Here is a 20,154-nt window from a genome sequence, read left to right as displayed (position 1 = left end):
TCAGCGTTGTGTACCGACGTATAAACTGAACGCAGTGCGTTTGACGTAGAATCTTATCGCGTTGCGTGTTACTGGCTAGCCCCAGCGTTGTACACTGACACAGAACGCTAGACGTCCCGTGTTAATGATCATTCCCGACATTACGTATACACGTAACATCTAAATACTGTTTAACGACAGAAAAAAACAAACAAACTCAAAGCATCAACTACATTTCCAACAACCATGGAGAGTTGTCAATACACGTCAACGAAATGGCGAGCCTAATGCTTTCGAAATGGTATCAATGGTAATAAAAGGAATCAAAATGTAAATTGGACTTTAACAAGTTAGTTTTGGATCTGGATTCTTTTTTTCTCTCTCTTTTTTTTCACGTCAACTCTACCTGATTACATTAATATTTTTGTTTCTCTACAACGCCAGCAATCGACGGACGCTCCTTTCATTACAGTTTTGATTATCCCATTCCGATATATCTCGTCAATGTAATTGCATTACTTACCAAACTAATAACTAGTTCTGATTAGACGAAAAGATTAATTTGACTAATAATGAACTTTTTAATGAATTTCGACTCTTTTTTTTTTTTCTGTTCATTCAGTCTCTCTTTGGCACACACGGATGACGATACTACGGATGTTCACAAAGTCGACGAGATTGAACAGTGCAGAACATTTTTGATACACGAATAACACTCGCTGATTAAGCCATACGGATTTTGACCAGACCAAAATTCCAAAACTCGCGCAATTTCCACAAGCGCACTGAAATGTTTACAGTTGCATCCCTGAAATTAAATATTTTTTTTTTCCCTCTCTCTTAATTAGGCTTCATATAATAGATGAATGCTAATGAGTGAAATGAAATAAAAAAAAGAAAGAAGATCAAACCGAGTTACTGGTGGCCAGATTTTAGAAAGGCTAGAACAACCTACGCTATTCAATTCCTCTTTTATCACAATTATAAAAAAACATGAATCCCTTGCCAGTGCCTTTGTCCAGCTTATGGAGAGGCTTCACCTGCCAAAAGAACGAGTCCTGGAACACTAAAAGCGTTCCAGGGAAGACATGAAGGATTTCAGGGAGACAAGGAGGATTCTAAGAAGGGAAGGAGGATTCCAGTTAGACAAGGAGCATTTCAGAAAGAAAAAAGGAGTCCAGAAAGAGGAGGAGGATTCCAGAAAAGCAAGGAGGATTCCAAGGAAGGAAAGGAAGACTCCAGGGGAGACAAGGAGGATTTAAGGATAACAAGGATGATTCCAGGAAGACAAGAAGCATTCCAGGAAGACAGGAGCAATCCAGGAAGACAAGGAGCATTCCAGGAAGACAGGAGCAATCCAGGAAGACAAGGAGCATTCCAGGAAGACAGGAGCAATCCAGGAAGACAAGGAGCATTCCAGGATAACAGGAGCAATCCAGGAAGACAGAGAGCATTTCAGGAATTCCAGGAGGATGGAAATCGACAATCCTAATACAAAAGACGTATGTAAAAATATTGGTCACTCCAAGTTTGAAGTTTATGCCTTCATCAACGAGGAAAAGGTCATCAACATGAGAAGAACAAAGATAAAAACATCTTTCATGAAGTATAATGAGTCATTATTCGAGCCAGAAATTTCCACTACCCCCTCCCCCCCAAAAAAAAAAGATCAGATATATTGTGAAAGAAAAGGGATTCGAACAAGTGCATCATAAGTCTCAGGATTCCCTAGACACTGTGTGGAGGAGGAAAAGATTGTACATAATGACACAGACTGGAAAACTACGAAGGCAAAAGTTGGTTGAGAAATGAGCGAGTAATGTGACCTCTGGAAGAGCTTATCCACACACACATGTTTCTGGAAACAAAAGCCGGAGTTGATTCTGGATTCTGGACGCAAGACAAAATCCCACGTGCGAACTGCACGCGTTGTGATACACGCACAAACTTATATGTATAAACACACAATACTACAAACAAAATGCCAAATATCAGATATATATATAAGCAGAAAAACAGACTGACACACACGGAGCTATACGAGTGCTAAACTTTTTCCCGTCACACACAGCAAGCAATCACACACACACACACACACACACAGAGGCGCCAATTCAAGAGAAGGGGGCCCCACGAGTGTACAACAACCTCCTTGTATAGTATAAACAAGTACTTACAAACACGTAATCACACACACACACACACACACACACACACACACACATAAACTTAGGCATGACAGACATTTTTTAACCCCCCACAAGGCCACACCCAGACCCTAATTTCACTCATGACAGGCAAGTAACACATCCAGAACAAATGATGTACTTTCCCCTCACGCCAATCTATTTGTGTATTTGACGCCAATCAACACAGGCCGAAAAGCTGACATAATATTCGATAACTCGAGAAAATTATGACGAGGAAAAGAACTCCTACGAAAATATATCTTAAAGAAAAGATAAGACAAACTCCAGCACGAGTTGCAGAAGAAAACAGTATGTTGTCTCTACCAGTGTGGCGTTCCAGTAATGTTTCTGGCTTACAAATCGAAATGTACCTCCGACATTCTTCTAAACACTTATAAGACCCCTGCACTTGGGGGTAAATATCCGGTTACTCACAAAATCACTATAATTATCAGTACATCTTACATCTTCTTCCGTTTACGTAATTAAGTAAATAAACAGCAAATAAATGGTGATGGGGGGAGAACACAAGTTACGGCTCGAAAACATAATCGTCTTCAGCAGTTTAGAAAACGGACGTTGCTCTGGGAGACGAGCCCCCCCCCCCCCCCCTTACCCGTGGAAAAGACGACCCCCCCCCCCCTCCCCAGGTATCCGTGTCACTTACTGCCCATTACCGCTTGTGACGAGCACTGCTGGGAATCCTTAGGTCACGTTAGGTACAATACGTTTCTTAGGTTCGGTGTTTCAATGAATTCTAGAGTGCGTTACGTTCAATGGCACATTTCCAAGAGAAATACGCAGGAAACATGTCTCTTTATACACTCCCACCGCACCTACTTTTTAGTGGATATATATATATATATATATATATATATATATATATATATATATATATATATATATATATATTCCTACGAGTCCACGGGGAAAATGACTCACGATAAGTTCCCAAGTGCACTTTCGTGTAATAATCACATCATCAGGGAAGATACAAGAAAGAAATATAACAGTCAGTTGATATATAACGAAGAGACGAAGCTAGGACGCCATTTGGTAAATCGCATGTTTACCAAATGGCGTCCTAGCTACGTTTCTTCGTTGTTTATCAACTGTTATGTTTCTTTCTTGTATTTCCCCTGATGATGTGATTATTACACGAAAGTGCACTTGGGAACTTATCGTGTTTCATTTTCCCCGTGGACTCGTAGGAATATATATATATATATATATATATATATATATATATATATATATATATATATATATATATATATATATATATATATATAAGACTGGTAAACCCTGTGGCAAGAGGCTCCGTAATGCAGACTTGCAAATGCAACGCAGTCTCCTCCCAGAACTCGTTTTCAGAGTCAACAATCGACTTACTTATTATATATACAGGGAAGGATAAGACGTCATGCATGAAAACCGCGGGGGCCTGGGAGGACGAGAGAGAGAGAGAGAGAGAGAGAGAGAGAGAGAGAGAGAGAGAGACAGAGAGAGAGAGAGAGAGAGAGAGAGAGAGAGAGAGAGAGAGAGAGAGAGAGAGAGAGAGCGAGAGAGAGAGAGAGAGAGAGTGTACCCTCACAAGATTTTCTTTATTTTGTAACCTGTATTACGAGAGCGCATGCCGTCCATTCTTGCTCGTCTTCTGTCTTACCGAGAGCCAAGGTAAGACAGGATGGCCAAATGATGGCGAGGCATTCCGTTAACCTGGAAACTGCTGACGTCACCATACTGTCAGCACCAGCCGTCAGCACACTGTGTCAGCTCCTGTCATCACCATAATAACCCGTCAGCCGTTACCATAATCATAGTTCGGCAATATAACGCGTATCGCCGGGTCTGGTCATTAAGGTAATGAGACGATAACACCTGGTGATTAATTACTGTACCTGACTGACGCCATTTCCAATCTATTCATTTTGCCATCTATTTATCCAGGTGTTTACCCCCCCCCTCCCCCGAACCCGCTGACCTTGTGACACATTGGGTCACAAGGCGTTACAACCTAACGTGATATTACCACCTATGTTTGCCGGTAATATAACAAGGACATTACCCCTAACAACCCTATTACCGCGTCATTGTAACAGGGTACAATATACTCGTTATTATCTATTAGGAAAATGATATGACGTATATGAAGAATCTTATATTCCGAATTAGTCAATGAAGCTGAGAATCAGAATCAACCATCTATCGACCAGGCCCGAGGAGAGAGGATGAACACCTAGGCTGGGTGTGGACCGACTTCCACGCCCAGGGTTCGAACCCATGCAGGTTCCGACCCTGGGCTGGCCCGTAATGACTCATAATCAGCAACACTAACCTCTACACCACGTATGCCCACAGTGTGTGTGTGTGTGTGTATGTGTGTGTGTGTGTGTGTGTGCAATAGATGTAGATAGACGTATAGCGAGATAGCATCAAGGTTCCCAACCCCACGTAAAGTCCATGGCAAAGGATCTGATCTCAGGAAATGCCTCTGAGAAGATCCTTTATAAAAGGAACGATTCAGCCTCGTTGCTTGGCGAGATAAACTGTGGGAGACAGCAGGGGGGGAAAAAATGGAAGGTCTCTTGAGTCTTTCTAATTAAGTCTTTGATGAGAATAAATTTCCCCCTCGCTGCTGAAGACAGCTGAAGGGCGTCTGGTTATTTCCCCATCCCTTTTTCGTTATGGATCTTATAGAATTTTATATACACAGGCCTTCTAGAGATCGACACCTGTGTGTGTGTGTGTGTGTGTGTGCGCGCGTAATTTTGGTAGAAAATTATGGCTATATATGTATACACTGCACTCATTTAACACAAATACACACACACACACACACAATATATATATATATATATATATATATATATATATATATATATATATATATATATATATATATATATATAATTACCCCAGAACCCCCAAACCAATTTCTAGAAGTCCTGGTGTTACCCAAAGGCCTTTCGAAAGGCTGCACTACTTCTAGTAGCATGGAAATGTAGAATCCTTTGGAGTAAGTTTGTTGACGAGACAGTTTTCCCAGTGATACAACCTCCTCAAAAGTTGACTTTTCACTCGTGGTGTCACCTTCAGGAGGCGTAGTCGACTAACAAACACCTATCTATCTATCTATCCATCTATCTACATATATACATATCAATGTTCATCTATCTATCTACCTATCTATCTATCTCTCTCTATACATAATCCTTCCCAACCATATTCAACACAACTCATCATCATTTTACCTCCTCGACAGAGAAGCCCTTGCTTGGCTCGGGCATACTGTTGCCCGTGCGAAGCCAACCACACAAGCAATCACACAAGGAAGACTTACGAGGCCAGAGAAGAGGTAGTGATAATTGCGACGCCCCATCTGTACGTCCCGTACGTGGCCGATGATCAGGTTCTTGGCCATGTCCGTGACGCAGTCCAACACCACGTACTTCTTCGACCACCTGAAGAGAGTGGAGAAGGGGAGACGCGGTCAGTAACTCCTGAAGAAGCTAACAGTCTTTCTGGAGGAACAGGATCAAGGGAGAGAGTCTTAGGAATACAATGGGGGTAATTGGGAAATGCCAGGTAATGGGAAGACCTGATGGTTTAAGACGAGGTCAATTGATGGAGGAGAGTAATCATACAATGGGAGTATATGGGAAGGACAGATAACGGGAGACCAGGTGGTCTACAACTAGGTTACCTGCTGGAGGACGGTAATAATACAAGGGAGTACATGGGGATCACCAGGTAAGAAAAGACCTGATGGTTTCTAAAAAGGGAGTACATGGGAAATACCAGGTAAGAAAAGACCTGATGGTTTCTAAAAAGGGAGTACATGGGAAATACCAGGTAAGAAAAGACCTGATGGTTTCTAAAAAGGGAGTACATGGGAAATACCAGGTAAGAAAACACCTGAAGGTTTCTAAAAAGGCTACCTGTCAGAGGTCAGTAGTAGTACATGGGAGTACAAAGGGAAATGCCAGATAACAGAAGACCTGATGGTCTATGACGAGGTTAACTGCTGGAATTTTCAACTTCCTCAAACACGGGCTGTTTTAAATACAAAGAACAGTTAAACTAAACTGGTTTAAACTCACCACACAGTAATTATCATTGTTATTTGCTAAACCTACGAAGTGAAAGGTTATTAAGGTACTTAGCAGTGAGAGCTGGAACTAATTCCATATTCTGTTGTAGTTCACAGAAGGATATGCAAACTGGACGAGGGATCCCAACTTGTAATATCATTACGGTCAACACAATATTAAGATATTATATTTCCCTGGTACCGATGGCATCATCCACTGGCGTACATACCACCTCTTTTCAGAGACACTCCATTCAGTAACAAAAAGCTGTCATGGTTACCTGAGGCGATGAAAAAAAGGGAGAGAGGGAGAGAGGGAGAGAGAGAGAGAGAGAGAGAGAGAGAGAGAGAGAGAGAGAGAGAGAGAGAGAGAGAGAGAGAGTATGATTCCTCAATGGTATTTTGGCTACTAAGATAATATTATTAATTCAAAGCTAGACATGATAATCTCCATATCCACAAATGATCATAAACAAATTATGAAAATAAAGGAAAAAAAAAAAAACCTACAACGATATACACCAAAATTGGAAGATAATAATCACTAAAAGACGATAAGATCATAAGACGATAAATACGATACAAGAGAAAATAAACAAAAAAAACAATAACAGTAGCCCATGGGTCGCCCCCTAGGCCTCAGACCACCTGTGTGAGGAGCGGAAAAGTAGGTTTCCCACAGATGGATATTTCCGTGGCCACCTGTGCAAGCCCAGGGGGCCCCCTGGGGCAGGTGGCCGCCCCTGATGGAGGGTCTGGCACAAGGAGGCCCCCCTCTGTAAACAACACAGCAGCCTCTGTCCGTCTCTCTTCCCTCAAGGCTACAGAAAGTCTTCTCGCAATTTCATATAAACCTTGACAAGGGAGGCGCAAGTTTATATATATATATATATATATATATATATATATATATATATATATATATATATATATATATATATATATTGGAAAGGATCACAATTTTGCGCGTGATCAAGATATTCCTATGAGTCCACGGGGAAAATGAAACACGAAAAGTTCCCAAGTGCACTTTCGTGTAATAATCACATCATCAGGGGAGACGCAAGAGAGAAATATAACAGTCAGTTGATATACATCGAAGAGACAAAGCTAGGACGCCATATACCAAATGGCGTCGAAGCTTCGTCTCTTCGATGACTGTTATATTTCTCTCTTGTGTCTCCCCTGATGATGTGATTATTACACGAAAGTGCACTTGGGAACTTTTCGTGTTTCATTTTCCCCGTGGACTCATAGGAATATATATATATATATATATATATATATATATATATATATATATATATATATATATATATATATATATATATATATGTATATATGAAGGTGTGTGTGTGTGGAGCAAAGAGCGAGCTATATCTACAGTTTCCTTGAGGCCCAGTTTTCGGAGATGTTCGAAGAGAGAGAGATATAGATAGATAGAGAGAGAGAGAGAGAGATAGAGAGAGAGAGAGAGAGAGAGAGAGAGAGAGAGAGAGAGAGAGAGTACGAACCTCTGAGAGAGAGTGCGACCTTCTGAGGACGAGGCTCCTTAACACGATACTGTTAGACCCGTTGAGCATGACGGTATGACCCTTGACCTGACCATTTAGGGTTCTGTCCAATGGCCAAACTATCATACATCGTGATCAAAGATTCACCTGTGACATGTAGGCACCAGGCACACCACGAGAGATATTGCTTTTCAAACCCATTACGTTCTCTGGACAATCGTGCTCCAGTTAACATAACACGCGTACGTCAACCCATAACAAAAATGTACGAAGGTGCGTTCACATCAGCGATATTTTAGAATCACAGCGTTGAAGGGATATGTTTGATAAAGGTGTCAAATGGACAGATCCAATGTCCGCTCAATAAGTGTAATGTTCAACGATCAAGTCCATTCCACATTTCTGAATGATACGATCTGCTGAATGTATAATCAGAATCGAATGACTTGCGCATGCGTAATTCACTGACGAGGCGGCAGTACTGCCAGGTGTATGATAATTATCTTACATATACGATAATTTGGAGCTTTATGACAACAATCGTTTTCACTACAGTAGGAAATATATGACAGTTTTGAAGCCTATTGGTAAAATAGTTAATATATCGCGACATGTTTAGAAAACTATATGCGAAAGCTTTATCTAACAGTAAATAGCATTGATCTAAAATACAGTACACATAATTAAACTCATAACACCAATAAAACTATGAAATTTTATTCATAATGAGGCTTTATATTAGTCATGTATGATAATCTCATCCCAGAATGGCCAAAAAAAAAAGAGACAAAAATGGTAATTTGACATTCAACGGGGTTGAGTACTGAACACGTCATTTCCACTTTCGAAACACAGATGGCGTTCATTCCACCAACGCTTTCCAAACCATCATCGCCAAGAGGTGGATGTATGTATTCGCTGTAGATCGGCTGACCACCTCCACCTACTGTTTGCTGTTTGGCCCTACTACATACACACACACACACTAATTCTAACCTCAAGAACTCCTTTTTTAACAAACACACTAATTCTAACCTCAAGAACTCCTTTTTTAACAAACACACTAATTCTAACCTCAAGAACTCCTTTTTTAACACATTCCGTGGGTGGTCGTAGTCTTGCGTCATATTTAACCTTTCTTCTGGTCTCCTTCGTCGATATTAGGGCATACGTCTCTGAAATAACACTTGCTCTGATCCACATGATGAACTGTGTGATCATAATCATCTTTTCACATCAGTATAATCGAAGACAATGAACACACACTTCAGGCATTTATAAAATACGATATCTTTCATTTCTATTCTGTTTCCGTGGAAGATCTGGCATCTATCGCGTGCCCTTTGTCTATCTCACGCTATCTATCAAGACATCTAGAGATAAAACGAGGCCGTTCATTTTGTCCCTCAAGGGTCAGGTCAGAGATCAAAGGTCAAACCATCATACCCAAGTATCGTACCATCATACCCAAGTATCGTACCATCATACCCAAGTATCGTACCATTTTACCCAAGTATCGTACCTTCATACCCAAGTATCGTACCATCATACCCAAGTATCGTACCATCATACCCAAGTATCGTACCTTCATACCCAAGTATCGTACCATCATACCCAAGTACCATCATACCAAAGTATCGTACCATCTTACCCAAGTATCGCACCATCATACCCAAGTATCGTACCATCATACCTAAGTATCGTACCATCATACCCAAGTATCGTATCATCATACACCCAAGTATCGTACCATCTTACCCAAGTATCGTACCATCATACCCAAGTATCGTACCATCGTACCCAAGTATCGTACCTTCATACCCAAGTATCGTACCATCATACCCAAGTATCGTACCATCTTACCCAAGTATCGTACCATCATACCCAAGTATCGTACCATCGTACCCAAGTATCGTACCATCATACCCAAGTATCGTACCATCATACCCAAGTATCGTACCATCGTACCCAAGTATCGTACCTTCATACCCAAGTATCGTACCATCATACCCAAGTATCGTACCATCTTACCCAAGTATCGTACCATCATACCCAAGTATCGTACCATCGTACCCAAGTATCGTACCATCATACCCAAGTATCGTACCATCATACTCAAGTATCGTACCATCGTACTCTAGGATCGTAATTCATATACTCACAGGACGCACCATGACACTTAAGTAACCCATCTTCATCCAATATTCCTAAGATATTCACAATATCTCAAAAAAAAATAAATAAACCATTCTCGATTTACCATGGCATCGAAAATATCGCTTTCCTCTCGCCCCACAACCCCCCCACAACCTCCCCACAACCCCCGCACCAACGAAATATGTAAAATACATATAACTTCCCTCGCGTATGATCCCGTTCCATGAATAATTCTCAGACATCAACGTACTGAAGATACGCCAATAACCCCCGCACCAGAGTGCTTAGTGGATATATATATATATATATATATTTCTCTCTCTCTCTCTCTCTCTCTCTCTCTCTCTCTCTCTCTCTCTCTCTCTCTCTCTCTCGGCCACTCACATATTCAAAAGGGGCATCTCGCTACTCCCTGCTCAAACATAACCTTTGCCCTTACCCTTTTCCGATGCCATTTGGAATAATAAAAAAAAAAAAAAGTGGGGTTACGTTAGAGAATTAACGAGGAGTGCTGGATAGCACACACTAATGCTCTTATTCGACGTCCTAGGTAATAAATAAAGAAGAGGTTAACAAACTTAACAGAATGTTAAAATGAACAGTTCTTTGACGTGGTGACCCGGTGTTCAGTGTTATTATGAACAACGAAACAAATATATATATCTTTCTTTCATACTATTCGCCATTTCCCGCATTAGCGAGGTAGCGTTAAGAACAGAGGACTGGGCCTTTGAGGGAATATCCTCACTTGGCCCCCTTCTCTGTTCCTTCCTTTGGAAAATTAAAAAAAAAATGAGAGGGGAGGATTTCCAGCCCCCCGCTCCCTCCCCTTTTAGTCGCCTTCTACGACACGCAGGGAATACGTGGGAAGTATTCTTTCTCCCCTATCCCCAGGGATATATATATATATATATATATATATATATATATATATATATATATATATATATATATATATATACTAGTTGTTTTTGCCTGCGTTTTTGGAACACATATACTTAAATGGCCTTTGTTTTCAAATGGCCCTTAAGGTCAGCCATTGAAAAAGAGATATGTGGTTACTTCCCAGTTAACTAAATACCAAAAGGCTGTAAATAACTCTTTTGAGCCTTGACTGGTGGCCTTTTTTTTTAGGCCTTTAAAGCCACACTCTGACGCCCTTTATTCCCGCCTTTGTTCCTTGAGCACTATCATTATCATTCGAAAAGGCTTTTAGACAACCATCTTTCAAATGCAGTGAACTTACGTGTAATCTGTAAGTCTTGGAGTGGCCTTTGGCGGCCTTGAAACTGGCCTTCAAGGGTAACGAACCCGAGTTCGTAAGTCTGGCCATAATTTTGAAGTCCTTACCTCCAAAGTGTGGAGGCTACAGTGTACTACAGGTCGTGGCCATGTTAGAAAAAAATAAATTGCAAGGAATAGACCAACGCATATATGCCAAACACACACACACACACAACTTCTTTCTCCACCGAACCATCAGTAAAACTAGGTTCTAAAACCAACATCCAAATTCTAATTCAGAGAGACAAGTGACCCAGCTTCAAGCTTAATAAAGCCATCAAAACCGAAGCCAAAGCTTTTTTAATTCTTGCCTCGCATCAAGCTTATATAAGCAGGCGAAATTACCAGCATAATCCAGCTTGAATATTAAGCCGACATGAACTGTAATGGTATGAGTTCCCAGTTCCTGCCTCACAATGTATTCGAACGCCATAATATAAGCTTCGGTACGCGGTTCGAACCTCAACCTCCAGGGCACAATGGAATATCCTTTAAGCACGAGAACGACTCTCGAGCACGACAGAACGACTCTTGAGCATGGGAACGACTCTCGAACACGAGAGAACGACTCTAACACGAAAGAACTAGTCTCGAACACGAATGAATGACTTTTGAGCACGGGACGACTCTGGCACGACAGAACGACTCTTGATCAAGATGGGACGACCCTCAGATATGATGCGAGACCTTCGTACTCAATGGTCGTCACGTAATGCTCACAAGTCGTACCGCAAGGCTATGACAGGTTGTATAATAGTGGTAAAGGGTCGTACCCTCACGTTCATTATGCTCAAGGGTCGCGTTATCGTGCTCAAGATCCGTGTTATCGTACCAGCGAACCACCCAGCCAGCGAACCACCCAGCCAGCGAACCACCCACCCAACGAACCACCCACCCAACGAACCATCCAGCCAGCGAACCAGACAGCCAGCCAGCCAGAGTTTTCCCTCCACCGGCTCTAAACTACGATTTAAGCGAATGTCAACAGGCATCTATTGATCGGGGCGAAGAGACCCTCACACACACACACACACACACACACACACACACACGGACCCAATAATGTACCAACAGGTCAACCTCATGCAAGGTCACGCTCGCATAGACACACAGACACACACACACACGGGCATACACGCATATATAAATACACGTGTGTGTGTGTGAGTGTGAGTGTGTGTGTGTCTGTGTGTGTGTGTGTGTCTGTGTGTGTGTGTGTGTGTGTGTGAGTGTGTGTGTGAGTGTGTGTGTGTCTGTGTGTGTGTGTGTCTCTGTGTGTGTGTCTGTGTGTGTGTGTCCTCAAAGCTCATACATATGTTGAAAAACTCCTTTTAATCTTCACCAAACTTCGAAAGGTAATTCTTCTCAAAGAAATTGTATAACAGGAGAGTCCATTCGTGCGCCAGTCCGTATTCGTAACCTAATTCGTATTTACGAATATAATAAGCTTCACCTTGTGTAAAAAGAGAGAGAGTCTGGTATTCTCAATCTTCTCAGATATGAAATTAAGATGGTAAAAACAAAACAATCGATACTCGGTTCGAAAATTGGCTCTCGTTTTACGACACCAGTCCAGGCTGGGAGTGGATTACGTTCGCTACAGTGAAATACGCAAATGCGTACAGAGACATTACTAGTGGAGAACCCGCGACAGAAATTCCCTCTAAACCCGTGAAGGAACTTTTGGTCACAATAAGGAGTCGTTTCTCAAGTATAGATATAGTGATCCTGAATATGTAAGATGGTACACCTGGCTCTCTCTCTCTCTCTCTCTCTCTCTCTCTCTCTCTCTCTCTCTCTCTCTCTCTCTCTCTCTCTCTCTCTCCACTGACAGCTAAATTGCCACCTTGTAAAACGCGATGTTTTCATTAATTTCTTAATTAATATTTCATCAGTTTCCTGAGTAAAGCAGAATAGCCAGATGATTACATGATGATAAACTAACAGCAAAAATAGAAGTAAACTTAATTTTACACACACACACATCTTTTTTTCATACTATTCGCCATTTCCCACGTCAGCGAGGTAGCGCTAAGAACAGAGGACTAAGCCTTTGAAGGAAATCCTCACTTGGCCCCCTTCTCTGTTCCTCCTTTCGGAAAACTAAAAATGAGAGGGGATGGATTTCCAGCCCCTCGCTCCCACACACACACATACACACACACACACACACACACACACATATATATATATATATATATATATATATATATATATATATATATATATATATATATATATATATATTCCGCAAAAAAATCCTTGATCGTCACCCCTTTACATTTTCAAAGGCAATGATAATACCCACGTTACAGCACTTTGTCATATCTCCCTCGACTTTGAGTGCCATCTGCACACGTCTGGACATGGGATGATCAAGGTTCCGCAACTGTTCTAGATCCATGTTTTGGGTCCATGGGGTCTTGATCTCCTGAAGGAGGCGAGGCAGTGATGAGATGGTGCAGGAGGGAGCTGCCTGGTCGTGTGTTCTGAGACACCAGTGTGACCAGAAATCTCACATGTACCTACATTTTCATGATTCCATGCGAGAATATGGGCTTTCTCCTCCATAGATAGGTGAGGGTAAGGTGAGGTAAGGGTGTGGCGTTTGCCCGGATGGACCATGGAAAGCAGGTGGTGTAAGATCAAATGAGGTGGTTTGAGTGGGAAGAGGGTAGTGTTGTTGCAAAGACCTGAGTGCCAAACACTGCATTAGGACTACTTCTGATTGGTCGTGCACGTCCTGAATGTTTGTTGATGCTTACCAACCGGTGATCGTTCAGGAAGCTCTGTTTTTTTTTCTGCGTTTTTAATACTCTTACATTTTCGAATGAAGTCGATAAGGCATCAGACCTGGCAGGTGGGGCCTAGTTTAAGATGGAGCGGATGAACAGATTGCAGAAGATACTAAGCGAATCTTAACATTGTTTGAAACTGGCTTTGGCGAGAGTTGTGAGAGAGGAGTTCTAGTCTCTTTTTTTTCCAATAATTATTTTGATGTTGGTGTTGTTTAAAGTCTGGATATGTTTTAAGGTCTGTGTCGATGGTGAGTGGCATTGTACGAGTATGTTTCTCGTGTTTGCCATACGTGGGATGATGATTAGGTCATACTGCTTTCAATGTCTGTGTGGTAAGTGTCTTTTATGTGGCTAAAGTAAAAGACGACATGAACCTAGAAGCAAAAAAGTAAACAAGTTGTTCTGTAGCTCAGAAATATATATATATATATATATATATATATATATATATATATATATATATATATATATATATATATATATAGTCGAAATGCTAACCAGACATTTACCTTTTCAATAAATGTCATTTGATTTTTTTTTCTATTTTGTGGTTGTGTGAATTGTATAGTCGATTGGGTTAGGCCAGCCGCAGGCATAATGAATGGGTGGTATGCAAAACGTGATGTTTGGCGTTCAGTGTGTGACTGAAATTCCGTGGTGCTGTAGTTAATTGTTGACTTTGCAATGGCGGGCAGTGTATCATGCACGTTCTCGACCACCAATATATGAATCATATACCTATATAGTTAGCAATAGTCACTCCTTTACTTACTGGAGTGGGTATTCGTCCGCGCCCAAGGGCACCAATTCTCTTTAGTGTTGTTGATCAACCGTCCACATAAATCGAACCAGACAAACTGGCGTCTCACAACTCCGCATTCACCCTATATAAAAGCGATACCACACACACACACATACACACACACACACACACACACACACACACACACACACACACACACAGTCTGTAAGCACTTATCACTGTGATCTCTAACTCTATGGACATCTATCACTCACATCTACCCCCACACCTGAAATAAATACCCTTCGTTCTCTGTCCTTTCTCTTTTAGTACTTCGTCCTGGGCGACAATACCTTGTTTCTAAGTCCACGACTTGATAAAACTTTCTCGTATCAAAACCCATCACGTTCTTCTTACTCCCACTTGCATAAATTATCCATATCTATTTCTATCTCTATCTTCTGCGTCCATTGTTGCACTTTCTCTCTCGTGTTATCAACACAACATGTAGCTATATTCCTCCTCACATTCTTATCTATGAACACATGATCACAAAGGGTACTGAAGCTAACACATTTTCCTGTTGTATACTCGAGAGCGCGCAATCGTCGTCAGAAAAGCTTCCATTTATTACCACTCCTGAATTTTACGTTGGTTAAAACGTTTTCAATCCAGTTTCCTGGTTTTTCTTTAATGTTAAGTCTCGCCACTTTCCTTAACAACACTCCACAAAGTTACTTTATGAAATGCTTTTTTTTCTTTTAGAAAAAATCTAGTGTCCAATCTGTTCCCCTTGCATAGGACTTCCATACGTGTCATGATAGTGAAATACCAATTGTTTATGGACGTTTTACCAAGTGCAAATCCCACAAGAACCGTCCATATATACCACTCTTTTCTCGTCCACTAGCAACTAGAAGTCTTCATCCCACGACTCGCTAACTTTTCTCTTACACCCACATCCAATCTCCCACAGACCAGACATTTCTCCCACACAGGTAATCATTGCCTACTAAAATATCTTCTACATTCCCCACCCACTCACTGCTTCATTTACTCAAACTTTACTTAAGCACCTCTTGGTATCGAAGCACACTGGCCTCTTTTCCAAGCTCACTTACTTTCACTTCCATTTTCTCCACTCATGTCGTTTCCTCTTTCCCTTAAGCCACTTCAGAGGTTAATATTCATTTCAACCAAGATATGAAAAGATATCCTTAACTTTTGTCCTTCTTGCCACATACACATCCAGTAAATAGCCTCTCCATTGCGAGGTTTTAAATTAGTGTATAATTTAGTAATATCGGCTGATCCTCAACTCCAGTCACTCACATACACGTGTGTGTGTGTGTGTGTGTGTGTGTGTGTGTGTGTGTGTGTGTGTGTGTGTACTTTTCGTTAAAGCAGATACAATATGCTCAACTATCAATCCTTTTTTCTTTTGGTACACAACTCGACAAGCTGTTCCTCATTTTCCCTTCAGTATGCAATGCCCCCTTGACTTGCACATCATCCACTCTTTAAGTTCAAGTGACCCATCATGACGATTCTATCCCTGACACAAAAACTACCTAAACCTTCACTCATCTCCTGAAAAAAATCCTCTCTCCCTCACTCTTCTCATTATCAAATGCGTAGGCATTAACACACGCCCACCTCTCGCTGTCAATTTTCATTCGTACCCACACACAAGCCACAGTCAGACTCAACTCTGCTCTTTAACACATTCCCACACCTCCTCCTCGTTCTTCAAAAGGGAATCCACCTCCCTTGCTCTTGTCCTCACACTCCCTTAAGACTTCACCCTTCCCTTTGAGCTTTGTGTCACTCAGAGCCAGAACATCCAGGTTACTGTACCCAATCACAGAATCTATTTCATCCCTCCTCTTATCCTGGTTCGACCTACGCATATTCAGACCCACAGCCTGAGACCTCGGGGTTCCATCCTCGCTTGACTCATTCCTCCGTTCCTTATTTTGGAAAGTGACAATAGAGGAGGAGGAGGTTTTCAGCCCTCTGCACCTGACCCCTAACAGTCGCCTCCTAGGACATGCAAATGAGACGTGGGTAGTTTTCGTAATCCTATTCCCAAGTGTGTGTGTGTGTATATATATATATATATATATATATATATATATATATATATATATATATATATGATGCTGGACATTACGAATTCATCGTGAAACTGACAGAGTTTGACACGAACTTCAATTTTTTTTTTTTTTTTAGGGGGGGTTCCTGTAAATAAAACGTGATGTTTATGCATGGTATTACGAATTTATGTAAATTGATAGCTTGTACCGCATGTGTAATGCATGTTTTGTTCGCCCTCAGTCTATTTTTAATTTGGTGGCAAGTGTAAGTTTTGAGCTATCAGAAAATGCTGGCGTTGCACACACACACACACACACACATACAGTGTGTGCCTGTCTTTCTTGTTATAAATCGAACACTTGATGCAAAATACTTTCTTTTGATTCTTAAACTCTTTCCACTTCCATGGGATCAAGGTTTGAAATACCACGATTCACATTAAGTCTTCCACGCCATAGCAATGGTGTTCAGTCCTCCTCTTTGTTTTATGGTGATTAAGAAACATTGTTTCCCCAGTTTCACGCGGGATTATTCTGGGGAAAAAAGGCAAAACTCAATTTCCCTTCTCTCGTCTCACGGGCCTCTCTCTTGTGATGGACGTGTTGGCGCTCACACTGTCATCAAGTTTCTTGTCCCATTCATCCCCCTGCCGCTAAAATACGAGACAATTCGCTCACGAAAAACGATTTCGCTTAAAGAAAAAAAAAGAAAAGGGTCTTTAATTCGTGCCCTAAAGCAAGGCAACACGACCCATGAGTGTATACTGACCTGTCCTTTAGGTATGAAGGTGGTCCTCAGAATTCTTTTTCTCTTCTTAAAAACGAAAATATAATTATTACATCTAATGACTTGACACATTTAGGGTAATCCTTCATCAGATATAACTCCCGAAATCCAACGAGTTTACACATTTTAAGTAATCCTTCGTCAAATGTAACTCCTGAATTACTTTATAAAGTAATCCTTCGTCAAATATAACTCCTGAATTACTTTAAAGTAATCCTTCGTCAAATATAACTCCTGAATTACTTTAAAGTAATCCTTCGTCAAATATAACTCCTGAATTACTTTAAAGTAATCCTTCGTCAAATATAATCCCTGAATTACTTTAAAGTAATCCTTCGTCAAATATAACTCCTGAATTACTTTAAAGTAATCCTTCGTCAAATATAATCCCTGAATTACTTTAAAGCAATCCTTCGTCAAATATAACTCCTGAATTACTTTAAAGTAATCCTTCGTCAAATATAATCCCTGAATTACTTTAAAGTAATCCTTAATGTAATCGCTCAGTTGGCGCGAAAAGAGGCGGGACGAGAGGTCTCAAAATATCAACAAACCAAATCAATCTCGTATCGTCGAGAACGGAAAAGTTATCGTACCGATGTACGATAGAGACAGACAGCTCAACTTACTGCAACCTCCTCTCAAGAAACAATTTATATCTCTCTCACATATGATGAAAACAGTAAATTCTTTCCCTCGCCGGCGCCATAAATCAAGGCCAGGGTTGTGGTCTTGAGGGAGCAGTGTATCACTCCGCGCGCGCGCGCACTCCCCAGCCTAACAGCAACTATTCACTGCTCTCGTACTCTTCCGACAGGGAAACTAGTCCGCCTTTGTATTCATTAACCCCCACGACCACGAAGGTGCGAGCCTTGAGCACGACGTGGCAGGCCTTGAGTACGAAGGACGGAGCCTCGAGTACGACATTAGCACGAACGCTTAAGCCATCTTGACTACGAAGAACTTTGAGGACGAAGGTTCGACCCCCTGAGCACACAGAAACGACCCTTGAACACGAATACATGACCCTTGAGCATAAAGGTTTGACCCTTAAGCACGAAAACACGACCTTATGAACGAATACACGAACTATGAGCTCGAAGACATGACCCCTGAGTACGAAGACACGATCCTTGAGTATGATGGCGCGAGACAACAGTATAAAAGCAGTAATAATCTTCCTCTCCAAGATTATCGATACATCAAACACCAGCGAAAATCTTCCTTATAAATGAGGAGGGAAAAGAATAGACTAATAAAAGAATCTCTTTCCTCATCATCGTTAACTTGATACATCAACACAACAAATACCCCACACGAAATGTTTCTCATCATCATCTCATAGACTCATTCACACAAAAGCCCTCATAATCTCCCCTCCTCACCTCTCAACTCCTCACAAAACACACACACACACACACACACACACACACACACAAGCCAGCACAATTAAAAAGGGGATAAAACACACACACACACATAGCTAAAGAATCTCGTAGAACGCCATTACAGCAAGAGTCGCGCCATTTCGTTCCTTTAGCTTAGGACCTCCTGGTCTTTGGCGCCAAGTGGCCCACAGGGGCATCTGCCCTTTGTTATATCTCGCTAATGAGGTGATCAACGCTTCCCTTTTATACAATTGTTCGCCATTACGCTCAAGGCAGAGGAAAGAACCTTTGTCTGGTTTACTCGTAATGGCTTTCCATAAGACAGTTCCCCCCCCAAAATAATATCACTCTTATCTTAATCTACTTCCATGTCTTGTTAAGAAATTCTACGTTTTCTTCGTTAAAGAAAATATCTTTCAAAGCCTGGAAGCCTTTGACTCTGGTCTTCCTTCATGACTTTGCTCGATCTGTGCTTCCTTCATCAAAGAAATTTCTTTCAAAGTCACCTTTGACTCCAGTCTTCCTTCATGGCTCTTCACTGCTTGCTAAGCTTGATTTGTGTTTCTTTCATCTAAGAAATTTCTTTCACAACATCAACCCCTTTGACTCTGGTCTTCAACACTTAATCCCCATTAAGCCAAATCATACTCCATTCATCAAAGAATTCGTTTTCTTTTTTCTTCAAAAACCTCAACTAAAATTAAATAAAATTCTAAAGTGAAAGCAGTGTTCGAAACCCTTGAAGGAATTCTTCCTTCAATATCTTTCGTTACTGATGAAAGAAACTGAAGGATTATATCACAAAGATGACTTAACTGGAAAGGTTATTTACGTCACTTTGCTTCGATAATCTCCAGGTTGAGGTGAGCAAAAAGGGAAAAATTTTTATAAACGAAGATTTAAAAGAGTGTGTGTGTGTGTGTGTGTGTGTGTGTGTGTGTGTGTGTGTGTGTGTGTGTGTGTGTGTGATGAACGGAGCCTCGCATCTGCATACAACTATTTTCCCTTTCTTCTCAAGACACACTAAATCAAAATCGGTAAAGTAATACCACAGCTTCATTTAGATTCTACCGGGTAGAAAGGCCTATTTCCCTTCTTATCTACCTCCCAGACAATCAGGGTCTGAC

The 20,154-nt window shown here is 41.1% G+C and overlaps 1 protein-coding gene across 1 annotated transcript in view; it reads right to left on the bottom strand.

Moving 5' to 3' along the window:
* Positions 1–20,154, bottom strand: part of LOC139765856 (glutamate receptor 1-like) — a 1,264,866-nt gene that overhangs the window by 383,187 nt on the left and 861,525 nt on the right. Inside the window, 1 exon segment of the mRNA XM_071693701.1 lies at positions 5,512–5,632. Within this exon segment, the coding sequence (XP_071549802.1) occupies positions 5,512–5,632 (121 nt within the window).

Source organism: Panulirus ornatus, chromosome 56 (assembly GCF_036320965.1).
Source record: "Panulirus ornatus isolate Po-2019 chromosome 56, ASM3632096v1, whole genome shotgun sequence".
NCBI lineage: Eukaryota > Metazoa > Arthropoda > Malacostraca > Decapoda > Palinuridae > Panulirus > Panulirus ornatus.
The sequence above is the reverse complement of the archived record's forward strand: the minus strand, read 5'-3'. Positions and strand labels throughout refer to the sequence as shown.